This window comes from Macrobrachium nipponense, chromosome 39 (genome assembly GCF_015104395.2).
Source record: "Macrobrachium nipponense isolate FS-2020 chromosome 39, ASM1510439v2, whole genome shotgun sequence".
Taxonomy (NCBI): Eukaryota; Metazoa; Arthropoda; class Malacostraca; order Decapoda; family Palaemonidae; genus Macrobrachium; species Macrobrachium nipponense.
The window spans coordinates 36,621,207-36,639,558 of record NC_061099.1 but is presented as its reverse complement, the minus strand read 5'-3'; the positions used below and the strand labels follow the sequence as shown (position 1 = coordinate 36,639,558).

The 18,352-nt window shown below is 43.4% G+C and overlaps 1 protein-coding gene across 1 annotated transcript; it reads right to left on the bottom strand.

The window, feature by feature from the left end:
- Positions 1-1,024: 1,024 nt before the first annotated feature.
- LOC135210303 (large ribosomal subunit protein P1-like) lies at positions 1,025-18,043 on the bottom strand. The gene is made up of 4 exons (XM_064243187.1): positions 17,847-18,043; positions 3,179-3,371; positions 2,965-3,030; positions 1,025-1,076 (listed from the first exon to the last, which is right to left on the bottom strand). Exons 1-4 carry the CDS (start codon positions 17,916-17,918, stop codon positions 1,063-1,065), a joined length of 345 nt encoding a protein of 114 aa, XP_064099257.1. The 5' UTR covers positions 17,919-18,043; the 3' UTR covers positions 1,025-1,062.
- Between the last annotated feature and the right edge of the window lie 309 nt (positions 18,044-18,352).

Genomic DNA, 18,352 nt, shown 5'->3' with positions numbered 1-18,352 from the left:
GATGGGGAAGCAGACTCATCTATGAGGGAAAAAAAAAAAAAAAAATCGAAAGAAGGACAAGTAGAAACTCTGCGATGTTCCCTCTTTTTTCCGACAGGGATTAGCAAGTCCAAAATTTTTCGGGTCCTACTAAATATTGTATGGGAATCTGTAATTGTAGCAGCCAAAAACCTGGAGCATCAAAAACCCAGAATGCCCAGGCACATGCATTGACGAGGTCGTGAAAACTCTGACGACTCCATGTCAAACCACAACACAAAGAATCACAGTCAAAGCAACCGGCTTGAAAGGAGAGCAAAAAGTTTACTCTCCAAGAAGGTCAAAGAAAGACTAATGTTTCATGAAATACTGTGCTTGGTAAGTGACCAGCTCCCACCTCGTAAACGCACGAGTTGCCAGATCCCTCAGATTCCTTGCTTTACAATCTCTGATTGTTTTAACAGGTTTCCAGCTGGCATAAGATTTATCCTGTTGATAAGATGGGTTTGTTTTGCATATGAACAAGAAGTATGATTTAAGTTGTTAATTCTCAAATCTCAATTTCGAATGGAATTTAAAATTTAGGCCAAAGTTCCTAGTTGAACTGGTGGTTTTCGCGCTCGGCCACCAATCTGGTGGTCCGAAGTTCGATTCTCGCCTCGGCCAATGCATATCAGAGGAATTTATTTCTGGTGATAGAAATTAATTTCTCAGTATATGTAGTTCGGATCCCACAATAAACTGTAGGTCCCGTTGCTAAGTGACCAATTGGTTCCTAGCCACGTAAAAATATCTAATCCTTCAGGGCAGCCTTAGGGGAGCTGTTAATCAGCTCAGTGGTCTGGTAAAACTAAGATATACGCACTAAACTTAAAATTTAGGCCAAAGGCCAAGCACTGAGATCAAGAGATAATCAGCACCAAATTGGTCGGTTTTTGAGTGGCACAACGAGTGACTTAAAAATTTTCAATATGATTGGATTACAAGGACACTTGCAACTATTTATATGCATATAAACACAGAAAACACTTGGATAATTAAAATCTTCTGTACATTCAAAAATTTATTTTAAATGGCTGATGTTTAACCGAACAGACCTGAAACAAAGAAAAAAAATTGTTAGCAACCATGTATAAAATTTAATAAATATTTACATAACTCCATTTCCACCAACTCACAAACACACAATGCTTACAAATTTTCATAATGTTACTATAACAAATCTCTCAACAGTTAATTCCAAATTGTAATAAGTTAGAACTAACCCTAAGGTACTTTTTGAGATAGTCAGACCGGAGCAAGAAAAGTTGTCAAGTGAAATAAGTACGAGAGTAAAATTGAAAGTAGTAAGGGGGCGGAAAGCTAGTATGGCCTGAAGGGCACATTCCAAGGAACATTCCTTATTGCCCACATTTAACTCGTCAAGCAGTACCCCCACAAAACATCAAGGAAATGAGCACGTTATTAACTAATAAAGGCATTTATCTACAAGGCTATCCCATTGATATTTATAAAATGAACAATCCTTTATTTCTTTGGGAATCATAAAAAAATAAAAATTCCCCTTCCAAAGTAATATATTGTTTTATGAGAAAATTTTCTTCAAACTGAAAATTAACAAATTACTATTAGTGTGAGAAGTCCACAATCAAAATTTTCAGATCAAAAGTTGGAAACAAGGCCACTTCCTGAAGGAAAATAAAACTGGGAACAATGATTTACTTGCACCCTGCATAAGTGGATCAAGTGATAACCATCATTTATGATGACTGAAAATATTGAAGACCGCACTGTAATTAATCTACATTAACAGATTCAAAAAGGAGAATAAGGGGACATGTTTTATGCTTAGCCAGTACATTGCTAACCAACCATTGCACCATAATGAATACCAAAAATGTAACTAAATGCTCATAAATAAACCTTACTAGAACTTAACAACAAAAATATACTAATATTAACTGAAGTCTAATGAAAACTTTATCATGAAAGTATTTCCCAAGAGTATTTCCCTTCCTGCTTATCTACACAAAATCCTTTACCAAATCTGATTAGTTTTCTCATCAATGTAAGAGGACATGGAAAGTACGTTTGGAACTGATGATCGACATAGGTTGACTGGATCAGGAAGACCATTGACTATCTTTTCATGAACTTCTGTACATGATTGCATTCAATGTTAACTGAAGTAGTGTCTGTATGGATTACTTTCCTTCATCAAAACTGTTAAATCTCCATAATCAGTTGTAATTCCCATCATCTGTCCAACAAAAACCGATAAACCAATTTCCTTTCCACAACTATCTAAGACTGGTTATCTCCGAGAATTATATTAAGGCCCTAAGGTTTGAGGATACCATAATATTTGATATTACATGCAATGTCAGACCTGATGTTTTTGTAGTTAATAGGTGCCAATCGAAACTGTTGCTGAAATTATGAAAGTGGCTCACAGCTTGGGATTCTTGCCAAATTATTTGAAATCAAAATCATCTGGCAGGATAGACTGGCCCCATTCCCCCAACAACTACAGAGTAAAGTGTCTGTATGGATTACTTTCCTATATCAAAACTGTCAATCTTCATATTCAGTTGTAATTCGCATCACTTGTCCCACAAAAACTAATTTCACTTCCACAATTATCTAAGACTGGTATCTCCCAAAATTATATAAAGCCCTCAGGTTTGAGGATATCATAATATTTGATATAACAAGCAATGTCAGACCTGATGTTTTTGTAGTTAATTGGTGCCAATCGAAAGTGTCGACTGTAATTATGAAAGTGCCTCACAGCTTGGGTTTCTTGCCAAATTACTTTAAATCAAAATCATCTGGCAGGATAACCTGGCCCAATCCCCCGGCAACTACAGACATGGATAATGGCTGAGCAATAAATAAAAATTCTTATCCTCAATTCCAAAGGATGTAATACCAATGACATAAAAGTGAAAAGCTAACTTCTACAAGTAAAAAGGAAAAACTTACTGAAGCCCATGTCGTCATCAGATTCTTCTGCTGCAGACTCTTCCTTCTTTTCTTCAGCAGCTGGAGCTGTAATGGCATAACAAAAAAACAAATGAGAACCATATTGTGTGAATTATAGCAATTGATAACATTTAACCAACTTTTTGTTAACATGAGAATGTCCAGTAAGTCTGTATAAAATCAACATTTGGCAAAATGTGGGTTTAATACTGACCGTCAGCAGCAGCAGCAGAACCACCAGCAGGGGCAGCAACGCCACCACCACCGCCACCAGTTCCTACTCCAGATCCAACATTACAGACAATGGCCTTGAGATCAAGACCAGAGGCAGCCTTGGCAAAAAGACCTGGCCAGTAGGGTTCAACAGTTACATTAGCAGCCTTCAGGATGGTACTAATCTTTTCAACCTGTGGGAAAATAAAAAAAAATTAATTAAAAGTTTGAGGGTAAATATATTGATAACCTTAATCCATTTCAAAACTGACAGTAGTGTGAAATTAAACATGTTGGAGGCCACTCACACTATAACGTACCTGAAACACTCCTTTGGTGTTTCAAGGCCATTTTCAATGTGGATTACAACAATGACATTAATTCCCAAGTTTTATTTTAAATAACTAACACAACATAAGGTTGACGTACAGAGGTCAAGGAGAGAGAAAATTTAAAGCTGTATTCACAGCAAGCACCTCTCGGACTTGGGGCATCTTTTTTATCATATAGTATATACAGTGTATATATATGTATATATAAAAGTAATTTGTATTTTTCCTAAAATACAAAGCGGTCATCTTTACATTGGAATTACCTTCAGCAAAATTTGGATATTTAAATGGTGAAACAAGAACACAATTACAACTCCAGCATACCATTCAAAAGATTGAAGTTTCGTCAACATAATGTGATATATGAAAGCCCCATACGAACTAAATTAAGCATGTGACGCTCTTCGTAAAATATGTTTTCAAGGCAGTTTTGAAATCCAATATGGCGGCTACCGTGTGGATGTACGTACAGGTTCTGATCAGTGACGACCACCATCTTTCCCAGCCTTCCCAGCACTCATTTGAACAATATTAGCGTATATATGTAACGTTTATTGATCTTACTCAAGATTGCAGTTGTAATCAGCACAATAAAACAACATTTTGTTGCCTATATTACTGAAAGTATGAAACTTTATATTCCCGGGTTCATGGTTGGAACTGAATTCATTTTTACCTTGTAATCGGTGGTTTTTATCCTTACTGCCATCACAACTGAAACTCCACAGTGCTTATTTGATTGTTATTATACACATTGCACTTTAAACAAGTTCCTGTTCCTGGTTCCTAAGCGCACCACACACACAGTCACGAACAGCAGACGACAAAACTGCAAAGTTTTATTACCTAAATTGTTTACTTTACTCGTTATTTAGTTCAACTTTACTTTATTTAAAAATTTTAATTTAATTCATGTATATTATACCGTTTTTGCAACCAAATTACCCCGAAAAATTACAGATATTTCTAAAGTAGATACAATCCAATGTTTCTAACCTTGTCGTACATCTGGCTGCCGAAAACCATAGAGGAACGACTACGGATAAGTGGATTATATATATTTTTGATTGCTTTTTTGTTTTTGCTAGCACTTTTCATTGATTTAAGTCTATATTAGTATTTTGAATTTCTTTAATAACTGTATGCCAGAAATAAATGTAACCTTTAATGTTTGCATGCTAAGAATGGCAAAATCATCGTTACCACATAGTGGAGGCTTCACACACGCCGATTCATTATTATAAACTGTTTCCATAAATTCTAGTTGTCATAGTAATGCAATAATGATAAAATTGCTTTAATATTTATGTATATATACTTCCAATACATAGCCTAATTTCAACAATTTCAACGTTTTGTGTGTAGTCTTATATCCAGTTTGGAGGGTGAAAACATACCAATTGACAACAGAGAGAGAGAGAGAGTAGAGAGAGATGCCGAGAGAGAGAGAGAGAGAGGAGAGAGAGAGAGAGAGAGAGAGGAGGAGCATAGAGAGAGAGAGAGAGAGAGAGAGAGAGAGAGGAGAGAGAGAGAGGAGTAGAGGAGAGAGAGAGAGAGAGAGAGAGAGAGAGAGGTGGCGGTGTAAGGGGGGGGGGTAGATGGAGCTTTATACGCGTATCCATTTCTGGATAATGGAGTTTTTGCCTCTGGGTACAAGGACAAGTGTCGTTATTCTTTACGATTAGTGATTCATGATACCCTTAAAAATTACGGCACTGGGTGTAATGCACCATAGCAAAATCTCGTTCTGATACGAGTGTTTGTTACAGAAATATTGCCAAAAAACGTGCTTGCACTGTCTCTGAAACCCAAAGTAGGTATGCTGCTTAGTTGCCAATCAAGTTTTTTGTAATAAAGTATTTTTTACAAGCTAGCTATTGAATAAATTTGTATTTTTCTCAATCAAAAAAACATATGTCCTCAATTGCTAATTTCCTCTTTTAACGACTTTCTGGCCATTGCAAATTCGGCCCCATAATTTCTTATGGTGCGAAAACAGTCCCAGGGACCGAAAACAATTGCGTCACACTACGGCGATAATCCAGCAGTAAAAATCTTCATATATCCAAAAAGTAAATAATAAAGATATATATGCGCATTACGATTATAACATATACATGAATAGCTGATAATCTGCCATTGAATAAACTGCATGAATAATTGTTCCGCAATAAAGTTGAGTGAAACAATTATTTATAATAGGTACGAAAGCCAAGATCTCGTGACGTCATAATACACGACTTAAACGAACATTCTAATTCCAAGGGGTACAAGTGGGGTGCGGATTTATCACAGGAAATGGGAAGTTTATTGACACCAGCAATTCCGTAAACATCGAGATGGCATCAATTATTGACACCAGCAATTCCGTAAACATCGAGATGGCATCAATCTTCTAAATATTTCGAGTTGTTTCCGTAAACATCGAGATGGCGTCAATCTTCTAAATATTTCGAGTTGTTTCCGTAAACATCGAGATGGCGTCGATCTTCTAAATATTTCGAGTTGTAAGTAAAAATGTTGAAAGCATTTTGGTGAGATTTGGACTGCCGTGTACACCCTTTTGACTACCCTCTTTTTAAATCTTAAAATTTGGCCTTAATTTCTAACTTTGGAGAAAACACTTACTTCGAAAGGAGAGTAGAGGTCTTTAGCTTCGTTTCTCAACAAGAAGAAGTCGCGACTGATGCCCATCTCCGGTGTCAGGACGCATTATAATGTACTTTTTTTTGGGTGGTACACATTGATCATACATGGTCCACCCCTGTACCATGCGGTGTTTTACCCTATCTGTAATTTTTCGGGGTAATTTGGTTGCAAAAAAGGGATAATATACATGAATTAAATTAACATTTTTAAATAAAGTAAAGTTGAGCTAAATAACGAGTAAAGTAAACAATTTAGGGAATAAATCTTTGCAGTTTCGTTGTCTGCTGTTCGTAACTGTGTGGCGCGCGCGCTTAGGAACCAGGAACAGCAACTTGTGAATTGAGACCAAAATGTGTATAATACCAATCAAATAAGCACTGTGGAGTTTCAGTTGTGATGGCAGTAAGGATAAAATTCACCGATTACAAGGTAACAATGAATTCAGTTCAAACCATGACCCCGGGAATAAAAAAGTTTCCCAAAGTTTCATACTTTCAGTAATATAGGCAACAAAATGTTTTATTGTGCTGATTACAACTGCAATCTTGAGTAAGATCAATAAACGTTACATATATATGCAAACATTGTTCAAATGAGTGCTGGGAAAGGATGGTGTCCCCGTCACTGGATCAGAAACCTCTTGCCATTCTCACATGGTAGCCGCCATATTGGATTTCAAAACTGCCTTGAAAACATATTTTACGAAGAGCGTCACATGCTTATTTTAGTTGGTATGGGGCTTTCATATATCACATTAGTTGACGAAACTTCAATCTTTTGAATGGTATGCTTGGAGTTGTAATTGTTTTCTTGTTTCACCAATTAAATATAACGAACTGGATATTGGTACGGCAGCCGTACCCCGATCGCGGTAGATATTGGTACGGCAGTGAATTGCGCATGCGCGAACCCTTGTTTACCGCCTCACGCATATCCAAAGACTATATACTGAAGTATATACGCAGTCTTTGGGCATATCAGTGACAGCAAGAAAAATGGTGACGGAACAGCATGAAACGCGGAATAATAAATAGTTTTCGCCGAAAAACAGATGTTTTCAGGCTTTAACGAGCTGAAAAAAGCCATAGACATCTATGAAGACTCAAACTTTCAAAAATTGGGTAATTCATGGTATATACGTAGGTCACGAACGATCGAATCGGCCCTGAAAAGAATTCCGAAGAGGAGATTCAAAGAGGATTATATATAAATATATACACTACCATCGTACCTTTGGTGACTTTCTCGGCATTATTATTCTGCCCGACATCGGCAGTTGCAAGGGCCTTTATACACTTTACAATATTCTTTTAATTCACTTCATTGGGTATTGCAGCTGTCGGAGAAGACGATGGAATTTACCAGGTAGTGAAATGGCAAAATTAAACAAAATTTCAGCACTATTCCATTAAAATTGGGATAGTGTTGTTTTTGTTGTACAAAAAAGCGGGACAAAATTCACAAAAGCAAAAAAAAAAAAAAAAAAAGGGGGGTTGGGGAGGGACATTTTGCTAACTAAAAAAAGGGGGACAGATATTCAAAAAGCGTGACTGTCCCGCCTAAAAGCCGAACTCTGGTTTACATAATACAGTATGCTTAGCAAACTGGTAAACGGATATAGCTAACTGCCGTATCTACAGCAAGTCAAGAGCGCAATACGGCACCAATGACAGAATCTGCCGTACCCTCACCTCACTATATTATTTGTACGGCAGGAAGTCTGAAATTGACGCATGCGCAATTCACTGCCGTACCAATATCTACCACGATCGGGATACGGCTGCCGTACCTATATCCTGTGCCTAAATATAAAGTGAATAAGTAATTTTGTCGAAAAATTATTTTTTCCTATATACAAACCTAGGTTGTCTAACAAAAGGATATCCGCGGGAACGCGCCGCCGCTACCGCATACAAAGAGTTCAAACTTGAATCGCTGTACCTGGGTCTGGGGTAACTGCGGGGTGAGCCCGGGCCAGCTTGGGTAGGTCATTGTGATACCATTCTTTGAGGCGTTAGAATACTTAGTCTAAACAGACACACTCTTCAAAATGGGGGCCATAACTCAATGAGGGGTGGATGAGGAGGGCCATTAATCTGTTAGACAACCTAGGTTTGTATATAGGAAAAAATAATTTTTCGACAAAATTACTTTGTTCCGACTAAGTACAAACCGTCGGTTGTCTAACAAAAGGAGACTCGAACTGAGGATGGGAAGGTGAGTGACCTGAATGTACCCTTTGAAAGCCGCCAATAACTTCACATGAACCTGATGTTAACCCAGACCCCCTACTCCTCATGACACTTTACACGGTAAGGATTCAATAGGGGAGAACCCAAGGGGCTCCGGCTGTTGTCCTAACCTATGGTACTAATACTCACTCAGAGAGCTGTTCCTGAAGGATTCTTAGCCATCATTCTACTCTCCAGGTAAGTCAGTAGTGGCCAAGTCGTGTCATGGAACAGTACAGTCATACGTAGGATATTACCAGGAAAACTCACTCATACCCCTTACATTCGGCCAGACTTAGGCGGGAATTGCTGGGAGTGTGTGTGTGTGTATTTCCAAATTGAGGTACGCAGTGCGGGTGACCAACGCCTAGAGGATCTCTTGGGCTGCGGACAATGGGGCCCAGAGAGAACACTTCTAGAGATTTTGAACGTAACTTCTCGTAGGGAAGGAGGTGGCAGGTTAAGGTGGTTTGACTCTTCCAGGTGCCATGCTCTCAATACCTGACCCACTGAGTAGGTTCTTCCTGAAGAGCATAGAGGAGCCTATGCCCCTAACTTCGTGAGCCTCACCTTTGGCATTGGTACTTCCTTGTTTTCGTAGGCCCTTCTTATAACCTGTCTGATCCAGAAGGAGATGGTATTCTTAGCCACCTCTTTCGGATGCTTGCCCGTGGCCACGAACAGCCGTTTGATAGCCGGTCTGAACTGTCTCGTCCTCTTGAGGTAGGCTTTCATGGCTCTGACCGGGCATAGAATCAGTTCCTCTTTGTCAAAGCCGGTAAAATCCCCCAAGGAAGGAATGGTAAAAGAGGAAAACATCTCCTCTGGCTTGTATGGGTCTTGAGTCTTGGCTACAAAGCCAGGGACAAACGAGAACCCCATCTCCCTCCAACGCCTGGTGTGTGACACTTCGTAGGACAGCGCGTGTAGTTCGCTGACCCTCTTCGAAGATGCCAGGGCTAAGAGGAAAAGGGTCTTCCAAGGTGAGGTTCTTCAAGGAAGCTGAATGTAAGGGCTCATAGGGAGGACCTCTCAAGGATTCCAGGACTAAGGCTACATCCCAGTGGGGAGTCCGTAGCTCTCTCGGGGACAGGTGGTTCCTAAAGTGCTTGAAGAGCAACAAAATTTCTGGAGATGCAGCGAGGTCCATGCCTTTCAACGCGAATACTTGATTTAAAGCCGCTCTATAACCCTACACTGCCGATATGGATAGTCGTTTATCCTTCCTGAGGTGGTGGAAAAAAATCGCTAGTTGAGGGATGGTGGCCTCGTCTGGGGCAATGCCTTTATCTTGACACCAATCTTGAAACCGTCGCCACTTTCCCTGGTACAATCTGCCTGAGGAAGGTTTCACAGGATTGGCCATGGCCTCAGCTAACTGCCTGGAAAAACCTCTATCGCGGAGGATTTGATGACAGTCGAACGTGTAAGCGGAGGGCCGACGGATTTGGGTGTAGGCATCCGTTGTTGGGTTGGGCGAGGAGTCTATTCTGTCTGGTAGGCTTACCGGGTCCTCTAACTGAAGATCCAGCACTTCTGGGAACCAGGGGCTTCCGGCCACCAAGGAGCTACTAAGGTTACTCGCAGGTTCTGCGAGTAGCGAATCTCTTCTTGAAGGATCTTCTGGAGGAGGGGGAAAGGCGGGAAGGCGTAAGCGTCCAGGTTCTTCCAATCTTGCAGGAGGGCATCCTCTCCCGCTGCCTGCGGGTCTGGGAGTGGGGAGAAGAACACTGGCAGTTTTCTGTTCCATGCGGTGGCAAAGAGGTCTATCGACGGAGAGCCCCACCTCTTTATCAGCCATCTGCTACTTCTTGATGGAGGGACCACTCTGTGTTGATTATCTGTCCCTCCTGCTCAGATGGTCCGCCCAAACATTTTTCTTGCCTGGAATATCATCTTGCCATTGAGGGTGATGTCCATTTCCTCTGCTAACTCCTGGATTTGTACTGCCAGGCGACAGAGATCCAGTGAGACTGTGCCCCCCTGTTTGTTTAGATATTAGCCACCCGGGACCGTTGTCTGACATAGGCCCACCGTTTTCCCTTGGAGTTGAGACAGGAAGTGCTGAAGGGAGAGGAAGACTGCCTTCATTCCCAAGACATTGATGTGAGCTGCTTTTCTTCTTCCGACCACAGGCCGCTCACTTCTTCCTCCGTCAGGTGCGCCCCCCACCCTCTTTTTGATGCATCCGTGAAGAGAAGAATCTCTGGGGTTCTCGGACTGAGAGAGATGCCCCCTTGGAGGTGGGAAGGCACCATCCACCACTCCAGGGACTTCCTTACTTCTTGGGAGAGAAGAATTTTGCTGTTGGGGTCCCCTTCCTGAGGAGACCATTGTTTCTTGAACAGCCACTGAAGCGGCCTCATACGCCTTCTGCTGTGAGGCACTAGTCTCTCTATTGAGGCCATGTGTCCTAAGATGGACTGGCAGAGTTTTGCCGTGGGAGGGCTGGGCCCCAAAGCTCTCCGCACTTGAGATACTAGGCCGGAGACCCTGTTCTCCGAGGGGAAGGCCTTCATGAGGGATGAGTCTAGTGTCATTCCGAGGTACACCATCCTTTGCCTGGGAGTGAAATCCGACTTGTCGACATTCACCACCACTCCCAGTTCCTGAACGAATGGAAAAAAACAAAACTAGCTGAAGGTGCTCCGACCACACTGCGCAGCCGTCTCGGCTAAGATGAGCCAATCGTCCAGGTAGCGGAGGAGACGGATGCCTCTTGCGTGTGCCCAAACTGACACTATCTTGAAGACCCTGGTGAACACCTGTGGGGCTGTGGCGAGGCCGAAGCACAGGCAGGTGAACTGCAGAGTCTTTCCCTTGCTGACAATCCTGAGGAATTTTCTGGAGGAGGGTGAACAGGGACTTGGAAGTAGGCATCTTGAAGATCTATTGAGGCCATGAAGTCTCCCTCCCTGACACAAGCTCGAACGGAGTCTGCCGTTTCCATCCGAAACTTTGTCAGAGAAAGGAACTTGTTGAGGGGTGAAAGGTCTGATGACCGGCCTCCAACCCCTGTTGCCTTTTCTACCAGGAAGAGTCTGGAGTAGAACCCTGGACCTGGATCCTGAACCTCTTCCAACGCCCCTTTCTGAAGTAGCTTGGATATTTCCTCCTCCAGGGCCCGTCCGCGGTCCGAGTCCGGTCGATAGGAAGGGACTTGGATGGGGGGGTAGGGGATAGAGTGGGTGTAGACTGGAAGGGAAGACGGTAGCCTGACTTGATAACCTGCAGGGTCCAATCTTCCGCTCCTGCTTGCTGCCACACTTGCCAATTGGCAGCCAAGCAACCCCCTACCTTCCGCTGACGGGCAGGATCTGGCCTAGAATTTCTTGCGGGGACCTCCCTCTCTTCTGTTGCCCTTCTGCTTCCGCTCCTTGATGGAAAGGGACGAGTCTTCTCCCTATGGAACTTGTCCTTCGACACAGAGTAAGGTTTCTTCTCCTCCTCGCCTACGCACGGAAAAGAAAACCGGTCTCTGCGCTTCTCTTACCTGTTGGCTAATCTGTGGTGCTGGCCGTGGTCTATGGCCCGGGTTGCGGAATTGGAGAGAGCCCTAGATTGGAGAGATCGCTCCTTCTTCTCCGCTGCCTTGCGAACTTCTTCCGCAGGAATAAGTTCTTTCTGGAACAGCGGGTTTTTCCGTAAGTCCGGGAGGAGGTCTCTCACCACTGGCGATTTGGCCTCCTTGAAGGCATTCTTCTCCTTTTCACCTCCCATATTAGCCCACAGGACCGCTAAGTTGTCTGCTTGGTGCGAGAGTGTCTTGATCCCACACTGCATGAACGAAGACAAGTTCTGCTGCTGCTGAGCTGGAGCTCGGGTAAGAACTGCGGAAGTGCTGCCAGTAGACGTTCCCATCCACGAATTCGTAGCGAGGGCCAGAGCTAGAGCGCGAATTGTCCTTCGTTTCTGAGGAGAGAGCAAAGAGGTGCTTTTTCTGAAGGGCGTCCAGACTGACATCTAAGAGATCTGCAAGGTCCCTGGAATATGCAGACTCCCTTAGTTGTCACTGTTGGCCTATAATACCTGCTGGCCCCCTGAGCAGGGATAGGAAGCCACCTCTGTTTCTCAGATACCCTAGTTGGTGAAGTCGTGGCTTCTCGGGACGCTCTAGCCATGGCTAGCCTAACCTGGTTGCTCCAGGGGAGGCTGACCGAGGGGGGCTGTGAATTCTTCAGTTGAGCACCTATGCACCTCTGACTGAAACTCCTGGTTCAGTTCCTCAGTTTCTGTTAGGCCATTGGCGCTTCTAATCAACGACAGAATCTGGTTGAATGATAAGGGCTCGGGCTCCGCAGGTGAGCTAGTCTGACTGCCGTCCGAATCGGGGTCAGAATCGGGCTTCCCCCTCGGAGATGAATCGGGCTCGGAATCAGAGTCAGAACTGTCACCCAAATCTGGAAACAGTTCCTCTGACTTCTTTTCCAAAGGAACTTCTTCCTGGCTTCTTCCATCCTACGGGCAGACTCCTCTAGACTGGTGTTCTTCTTCTCCACTTGCTGGGAAAACCTCCTTTTTGGAGCTTAAGTAGTCCTCCACCGCCTGTTTTGACCAGGTTCGCAATGTCCAGTGCGGGAGTGAGGACCTGGGCCCCCACTGTACCTAGGCTAAACTGATGGAGGTGGTGCGGAGGTACTAGGCTCATGCCTAGGCCTAGCTTTTTCGGGCATCAACGCTGGCACTGGTCTCTCAGCGCGACCTAGGCCTTGCGGCATCGAAATGGTCTCCATTGATGCTCCATCCTCCTGCGAGCGTTGTGGCTGGCTGGCTTCTTGCGTCGGGTTTGCCGCAACTTCTGGAGGGGAGGGGGCCTCCGGCTCCTGCGAGTTGGGTCCCGTTCCGGGCTCCTTAGCACTGTCCTCAGGATGGGAGGGTGAGGCATCAGGTCCGTCACCGGATCCCTCCTGGGGGCTGGACTGATTGTGCCCGAGAGGACGGGGGTTACCTTGGCACCCGGCTGTGTCTCGGTACTGCTATGGTCATACCTAGATAGTTCGGCCTTTAGGCTAGGCGGGAACAAGCTCTCGGTTGAAGACCCCTTCTTGTTACGCTTCGAGGCAGGAACATGGATCCCAGCCCCTAAGGTAGCTTCTTTCCTCTTACCTGCTTTCCTAGCCCCCGACGACGAAGGTTCTTTAGCCTAAGTTTCTTGGGAAGGACACTAGGCTCACTAACTAGGTCCCCCGTTAATAAGGAGGAAGGATTACTAGGCCTAGGTGTCTCCAATTGGGCACTATCCCCCTCACACACAGCCTTAGGCCCCACAGTAGTCGGCCTAGGCCTAGGCTTATCGGTATCAACATTAGCGTCACTGAAAACACTCTCATGCGCCTCATAATAGAGCCTCCACTGATCATTATTCCCTCGGCTCACCAGGTTGAACACGATGCATCAGGGGAACATTCAAAACCCCTACAAGCAAATACACCAAAGATGAGGATCCGAGGTTTGGCGAAGGCAAAGATGTACCGCAACGCATGCCATCGGAAACACACAACACAAATCCTCCCGAAAAACCCACCATAGATCCGCCTTCCATACTTACAGGGAAGTTAGGATGCTAGCGGTAATACTAAAGGATAAATAAAAGGATAGGAATAGGGCACTGGGGAAGCACTCAAGCACAGGATGTCAAAGATATATCACGATAAAGAAAGACTACAGTCGGCGGTCATGCGTTGTTTATCTCAAGTCGGGTCAAGGCGGAAGGAGTAGGTGTTGACACGACGGCTACCGCGAAAAGAATGGTATCACAATGACCTACCCAAGCTGGCCCGGGCTCACCCCGCGCAGTTACCCCAGACCCAGGTACAGCGATTCAAGTTTGAACTCTTTGTATGCGGTAGCGGCGGCGCGTTCCCGCGGATATCCTTTTGTTAGACAACCGACGGTTTGTACTTAGTCGGAACAAAAGACCCATCCAGCGTGATAAGGGTTGGTAATCGGTAGTGTTTCCCCTTATAATGTACTTTTTCGGAGAAACCTAGCCACCTGGGGGGGGCAACCAAGTCCTTATGGGTGCTGGTCCCAAGCCCGGATAAATAGGGAGGGTTGGTGTCAGGAAGGGCATCCAGCTGTAAAAATCTGTGCCAAAACCAAAAAAATGGAATGAGCCGAAATATGGAAAGAGATAATGCTAGGGCGTACTCCGTAAACGATGCACAGAGACATCGCCCTAACTCTGTGGTAAGGCGAGGGCTACTGCATCAGGAGCGGGTGCAGCTAAAGAAGCGAGCTCACATTGGGTGTAGAGTATGTCAGCTAAATGTTGGGTCCATGACTGAGAGAGGTAGAGAATTAGCTGATTTGATGAGACAAAAGAAAGTAGATGTTATGTGTGCAAGAAATGCGGTGGAAAGGAAATAAAGCTAGAGTTGGGAGATGGATATAAGCTATATTATAGTGGAGCAAATAAACAAGGTAGAAATGGAGTTGGCATAGTACTGTCTAGTGAACTGAAGAACTCAGTAATAGAAGTGCAAAGAAAGAATGACCGTATCATCAGATTGAAGATATGTTATGGAGGAGAGATTCTGAATATTATAAGAGCATATGCACCACAAGTTGGTTGCACAGAAGAAGAGAAGGGAAATTTCCGGAGACATGGATGGAATAATGCAAGAACTGGAAGAGCATGAGAGGGTGATAGTTGGGGCAGATTTGAATGGCCATGTCGGAAGTGAAAATGAGGCGATTGGGCGGGTGCATGGGGGGCATGGAATTGGGGAGAGAAACCCAGAAGGAGAGTGTAGTGGACTTTGCTGTGTCATTCGACATGGCAATAGTAAACATTCTTTAAGGAGAAAAGGGAACACCTAATAACATATAGGAGTGGGGGAAGATTCTCCCAGATAGAGAAGGAAGGGGATAATAAGAGAAAGTTTAAGAGGAGGGTTTTGGAGGATATTGATATAAGGATTGAAGATGTTCAAGAATGGTGGGCACGAAATGCAGCCGTAATAAGAAGGCATGGAAAGGAGCTGCTAGGAGAGACATCTGGTATCATATGGGAAGAAAAGGAGAGTTGGTGGTGGGATGAAGACATTGAGAAAGTAGTAAAAGATAAGGAGGCAAAGAAAAGATGGGAAGAGTCAGTCAGTGAAAGACAGTGATAGGTTCAGAGAGAAAAACAAGGGGGTGAAAAAGGTGGTAGCCCAAGCTAAAGCAAAGGCGTATGATGATGTGTATAATGAGCTGGGGTCAAAGGAAGGATTAAAGATGATGATCAAGCTATCAAAGGCTAGAAATAAGAGCACCAAAGATATTACACATATCAAACAAATAAAGGATCAAGATGGTGTAGTACTTAGAAAGGAGGAAGACTGTGAAGAGATGGAAAGAATATTTCGAACAGTTGTTAAATGAAGAAAATAATAGACTAATAAGAGAGGATGGGCAAGTGAACATTGGCATGGTAATGAGGTTTTCTAGGCAAGAGGTACTGAATGCACTGAAGAAGATGAAGAATGGGAAGGCAACCGGACCAGACATGATTCCGGTGGAGGCATGGAAACCATTAGGAGATGAAGGAGTGGATATACTGTACGATCTTATGATAAAGATCCTTAAACAGGAAAAGATACCAAATGAGTGGCGTGGGAGTATATTGAGCCCAATTTTTAAAGGGAAAGGCGACGTCCACGAGTGTGGTAATTATAGGGGCATTAAATTGATGTCCCACACTTTGAAGATACTGGAAAGGATGATAGATGCTAGATTGAGAGAAGTACAAATAGGTAGAGCAGATGGGATTTATGAAGGGAAGGGGAACAACAGATGGTATATTCTGTCTGAGGCAAATGATGGAGAAATTCAGGGAAAGACAAAGGGACCTCCATATGGTATTCATTGACCTTGAAAAGGCTTATGACCGAGTCCCGAGACAAGAGGTATGGAGGAGTCTGAGGGAGAAGCTGGTGCCAGAGAAGTATGTGCGATTGATACAAGAGATGTACCGGAATGTATTTACCAGAGTGAGGAGCAGTGTTGGGGAGACAGAAGGCTTTGAGGTGAGAGTAGGATTACACCAGGGGTCGGCTCTGAGCCCATTTATCTTTAACATAGTGATGGATGTTATAATAGAGGAAGTAAGGGAGACCGTACCATGGAACACATTGTATGCGGATGACATTGTTCTGTGTGCAGAGAGCAGGGAAGATCTGGAAGTGAAATTGGAAAGATGGAGACAACGAGTACAGGAGGACAGAGGAATGAGAATAAGTAGACCTAAGACAGAATATATGTGTACCACCACTGAGGGGGATGAAAGTATTCAGCTTGGTGGAGAGCAAATAAGGAGAGTTGATAAGTTTAAGTATTTAGGATCTTTTGTTAACGCTGGAGGAAGTATGGAAGAAGTAAAACATCAGGTACAGTCAGGCTGGAACAACTGGAGAGCACCCTCTGGAGTTCTTTGTGACAAAAGAGTGCCACTTAGGTTAAAAGGAAGCAGCAAACATGAGAAAAACAGAGGGGAAGAAGATGGATGTGGTAGAAATGAGAATTCTTAGGTGGATGTCTGGGGTGACAAGAGAGAATAGGATCAGAAATTATTACATAAGGGGGTCAACTAAGGTGGTGGAAGTATCAAAGAAAGTGCAAGAGGGGAGGCTGAGATGGTATGGACACCTGTTGAGGAGAGATGAGGACCACGCTGGGAGACATACTATGGGGGTGGAGGTGCAAGGAAGAAGAGGGAGACCAAGAAAGAGATGGATGGACTGTGTGAGAGGAGACTTACAAGAGAAGGGAATTGATGAGGCAGAAGTGCAAGATAGAAATAGGGTAAAAAAACCGCATGGTACAGGGGTGGACCATGTACGATCCATGTGTACAACCCCAAGAAAAGTACACTATAACGCGTCCTGACACCGGAGTAGAGGTCTTTAGCTCCGTTTCTCACCAATAAGTCGCGTCTGATGCCCATCTCCGATGTCAGGACGCGTTATAATGTACTTTTTGGGGGGCTGTACACATTGATCGTACATGGTCCACCCCTGTACCATGGGGTTTTTTTACCCTAAAGGAAAGAGGTCTCGTTTGCCTGATCAAGGTACCGGTACCTCATGTACGCATTAAGTCTAAGCTGGGTACCTGTTGCTCATTTTAGTGCTATTATAATTGTTTAGATTCGGCAGCAGGATTGTGAGTGATTAATGCGGTAAAATTTCCATCACAACAATCCTAAGCTTCATAGACTAGCGTGAATGTTGTAGACAAACACGAGCATTAGTGGTCACCGTAACAGAATTAAATACTTAGCCTATACTTCATTCTTTACTTAATTATTTATTACATACTAATCACTAAACATATCTACCACGATTTAACCACCTAGTAAAAACAACCGGCCATGAAATAGTACTCGGCGAGAGCAAATTTGTCATCAATGCCAGACATGCTGACGACCCCAAAACACAACACGAAATTCAAACGTGTAACTCAAAATTCTTACCGTAATTGGGACTTCGTCATCCATAAGGATGAGGGCTGCATATACGCAAGCCAATTCGTCGTTGGATGGCATTTTTTGGTGTTATGTGTGACGGATGGGCCTGTAACTCGGCGATAAAATGCTACCACCTTTAACCACTAGGGAAGAAACAGGACACCCTTACTCAAAGAGAATGTGTTGGTAAGAGAGGCCTGAGAAGAAGAAGAAAACAAATGAGCAGAGCCGATCGTTCTTCTTCTTCTTCATATAACAAAATATATCGTGTTTTCAGTTTTTTTTTTCTTTTTACAAAATTAAACTCACAAAAGCATCAAATTGTATAAGAAATGCACTTAAAATGTGAAAAAGAGGACATTGAAGAAGACTATTTCAATTTTACAAGAAAATTAAGTGAAATGATGGCCAATTACGAACAAGAACTCGAGAAATGTAAATGAAATGTAAAAAAAAAAAAAAAAACTAAAATACTGCCAATACTATTAAACTGAGATCATTGTTGGTTGGAA

Bases quoted from the DNA above. Each gene is read 5' to 3' on its own strand.
- LOC135210303 (XM_064243187.1), bottom strand. From the start codon at position 17,918: ATGCCATCCAACGACGAATTGGCTTGCGTATATGCAGCCCTCATCCTT. The intron at 3,372-17,846 runs GTAAGAATTTTG...ATTTTCCCACAG, and splicing joins ATGACGAAGTCCCAATTACG to GTTGAAAAGATTAGTACCAT. The intron at 3,031-3,178 runs GTCAGTATTAAA...ATGCCATTACAG, and splicing joins TTCTGCTGCTGCTGCTGACG to CTCCAGCTGCTGAAGAAAAG.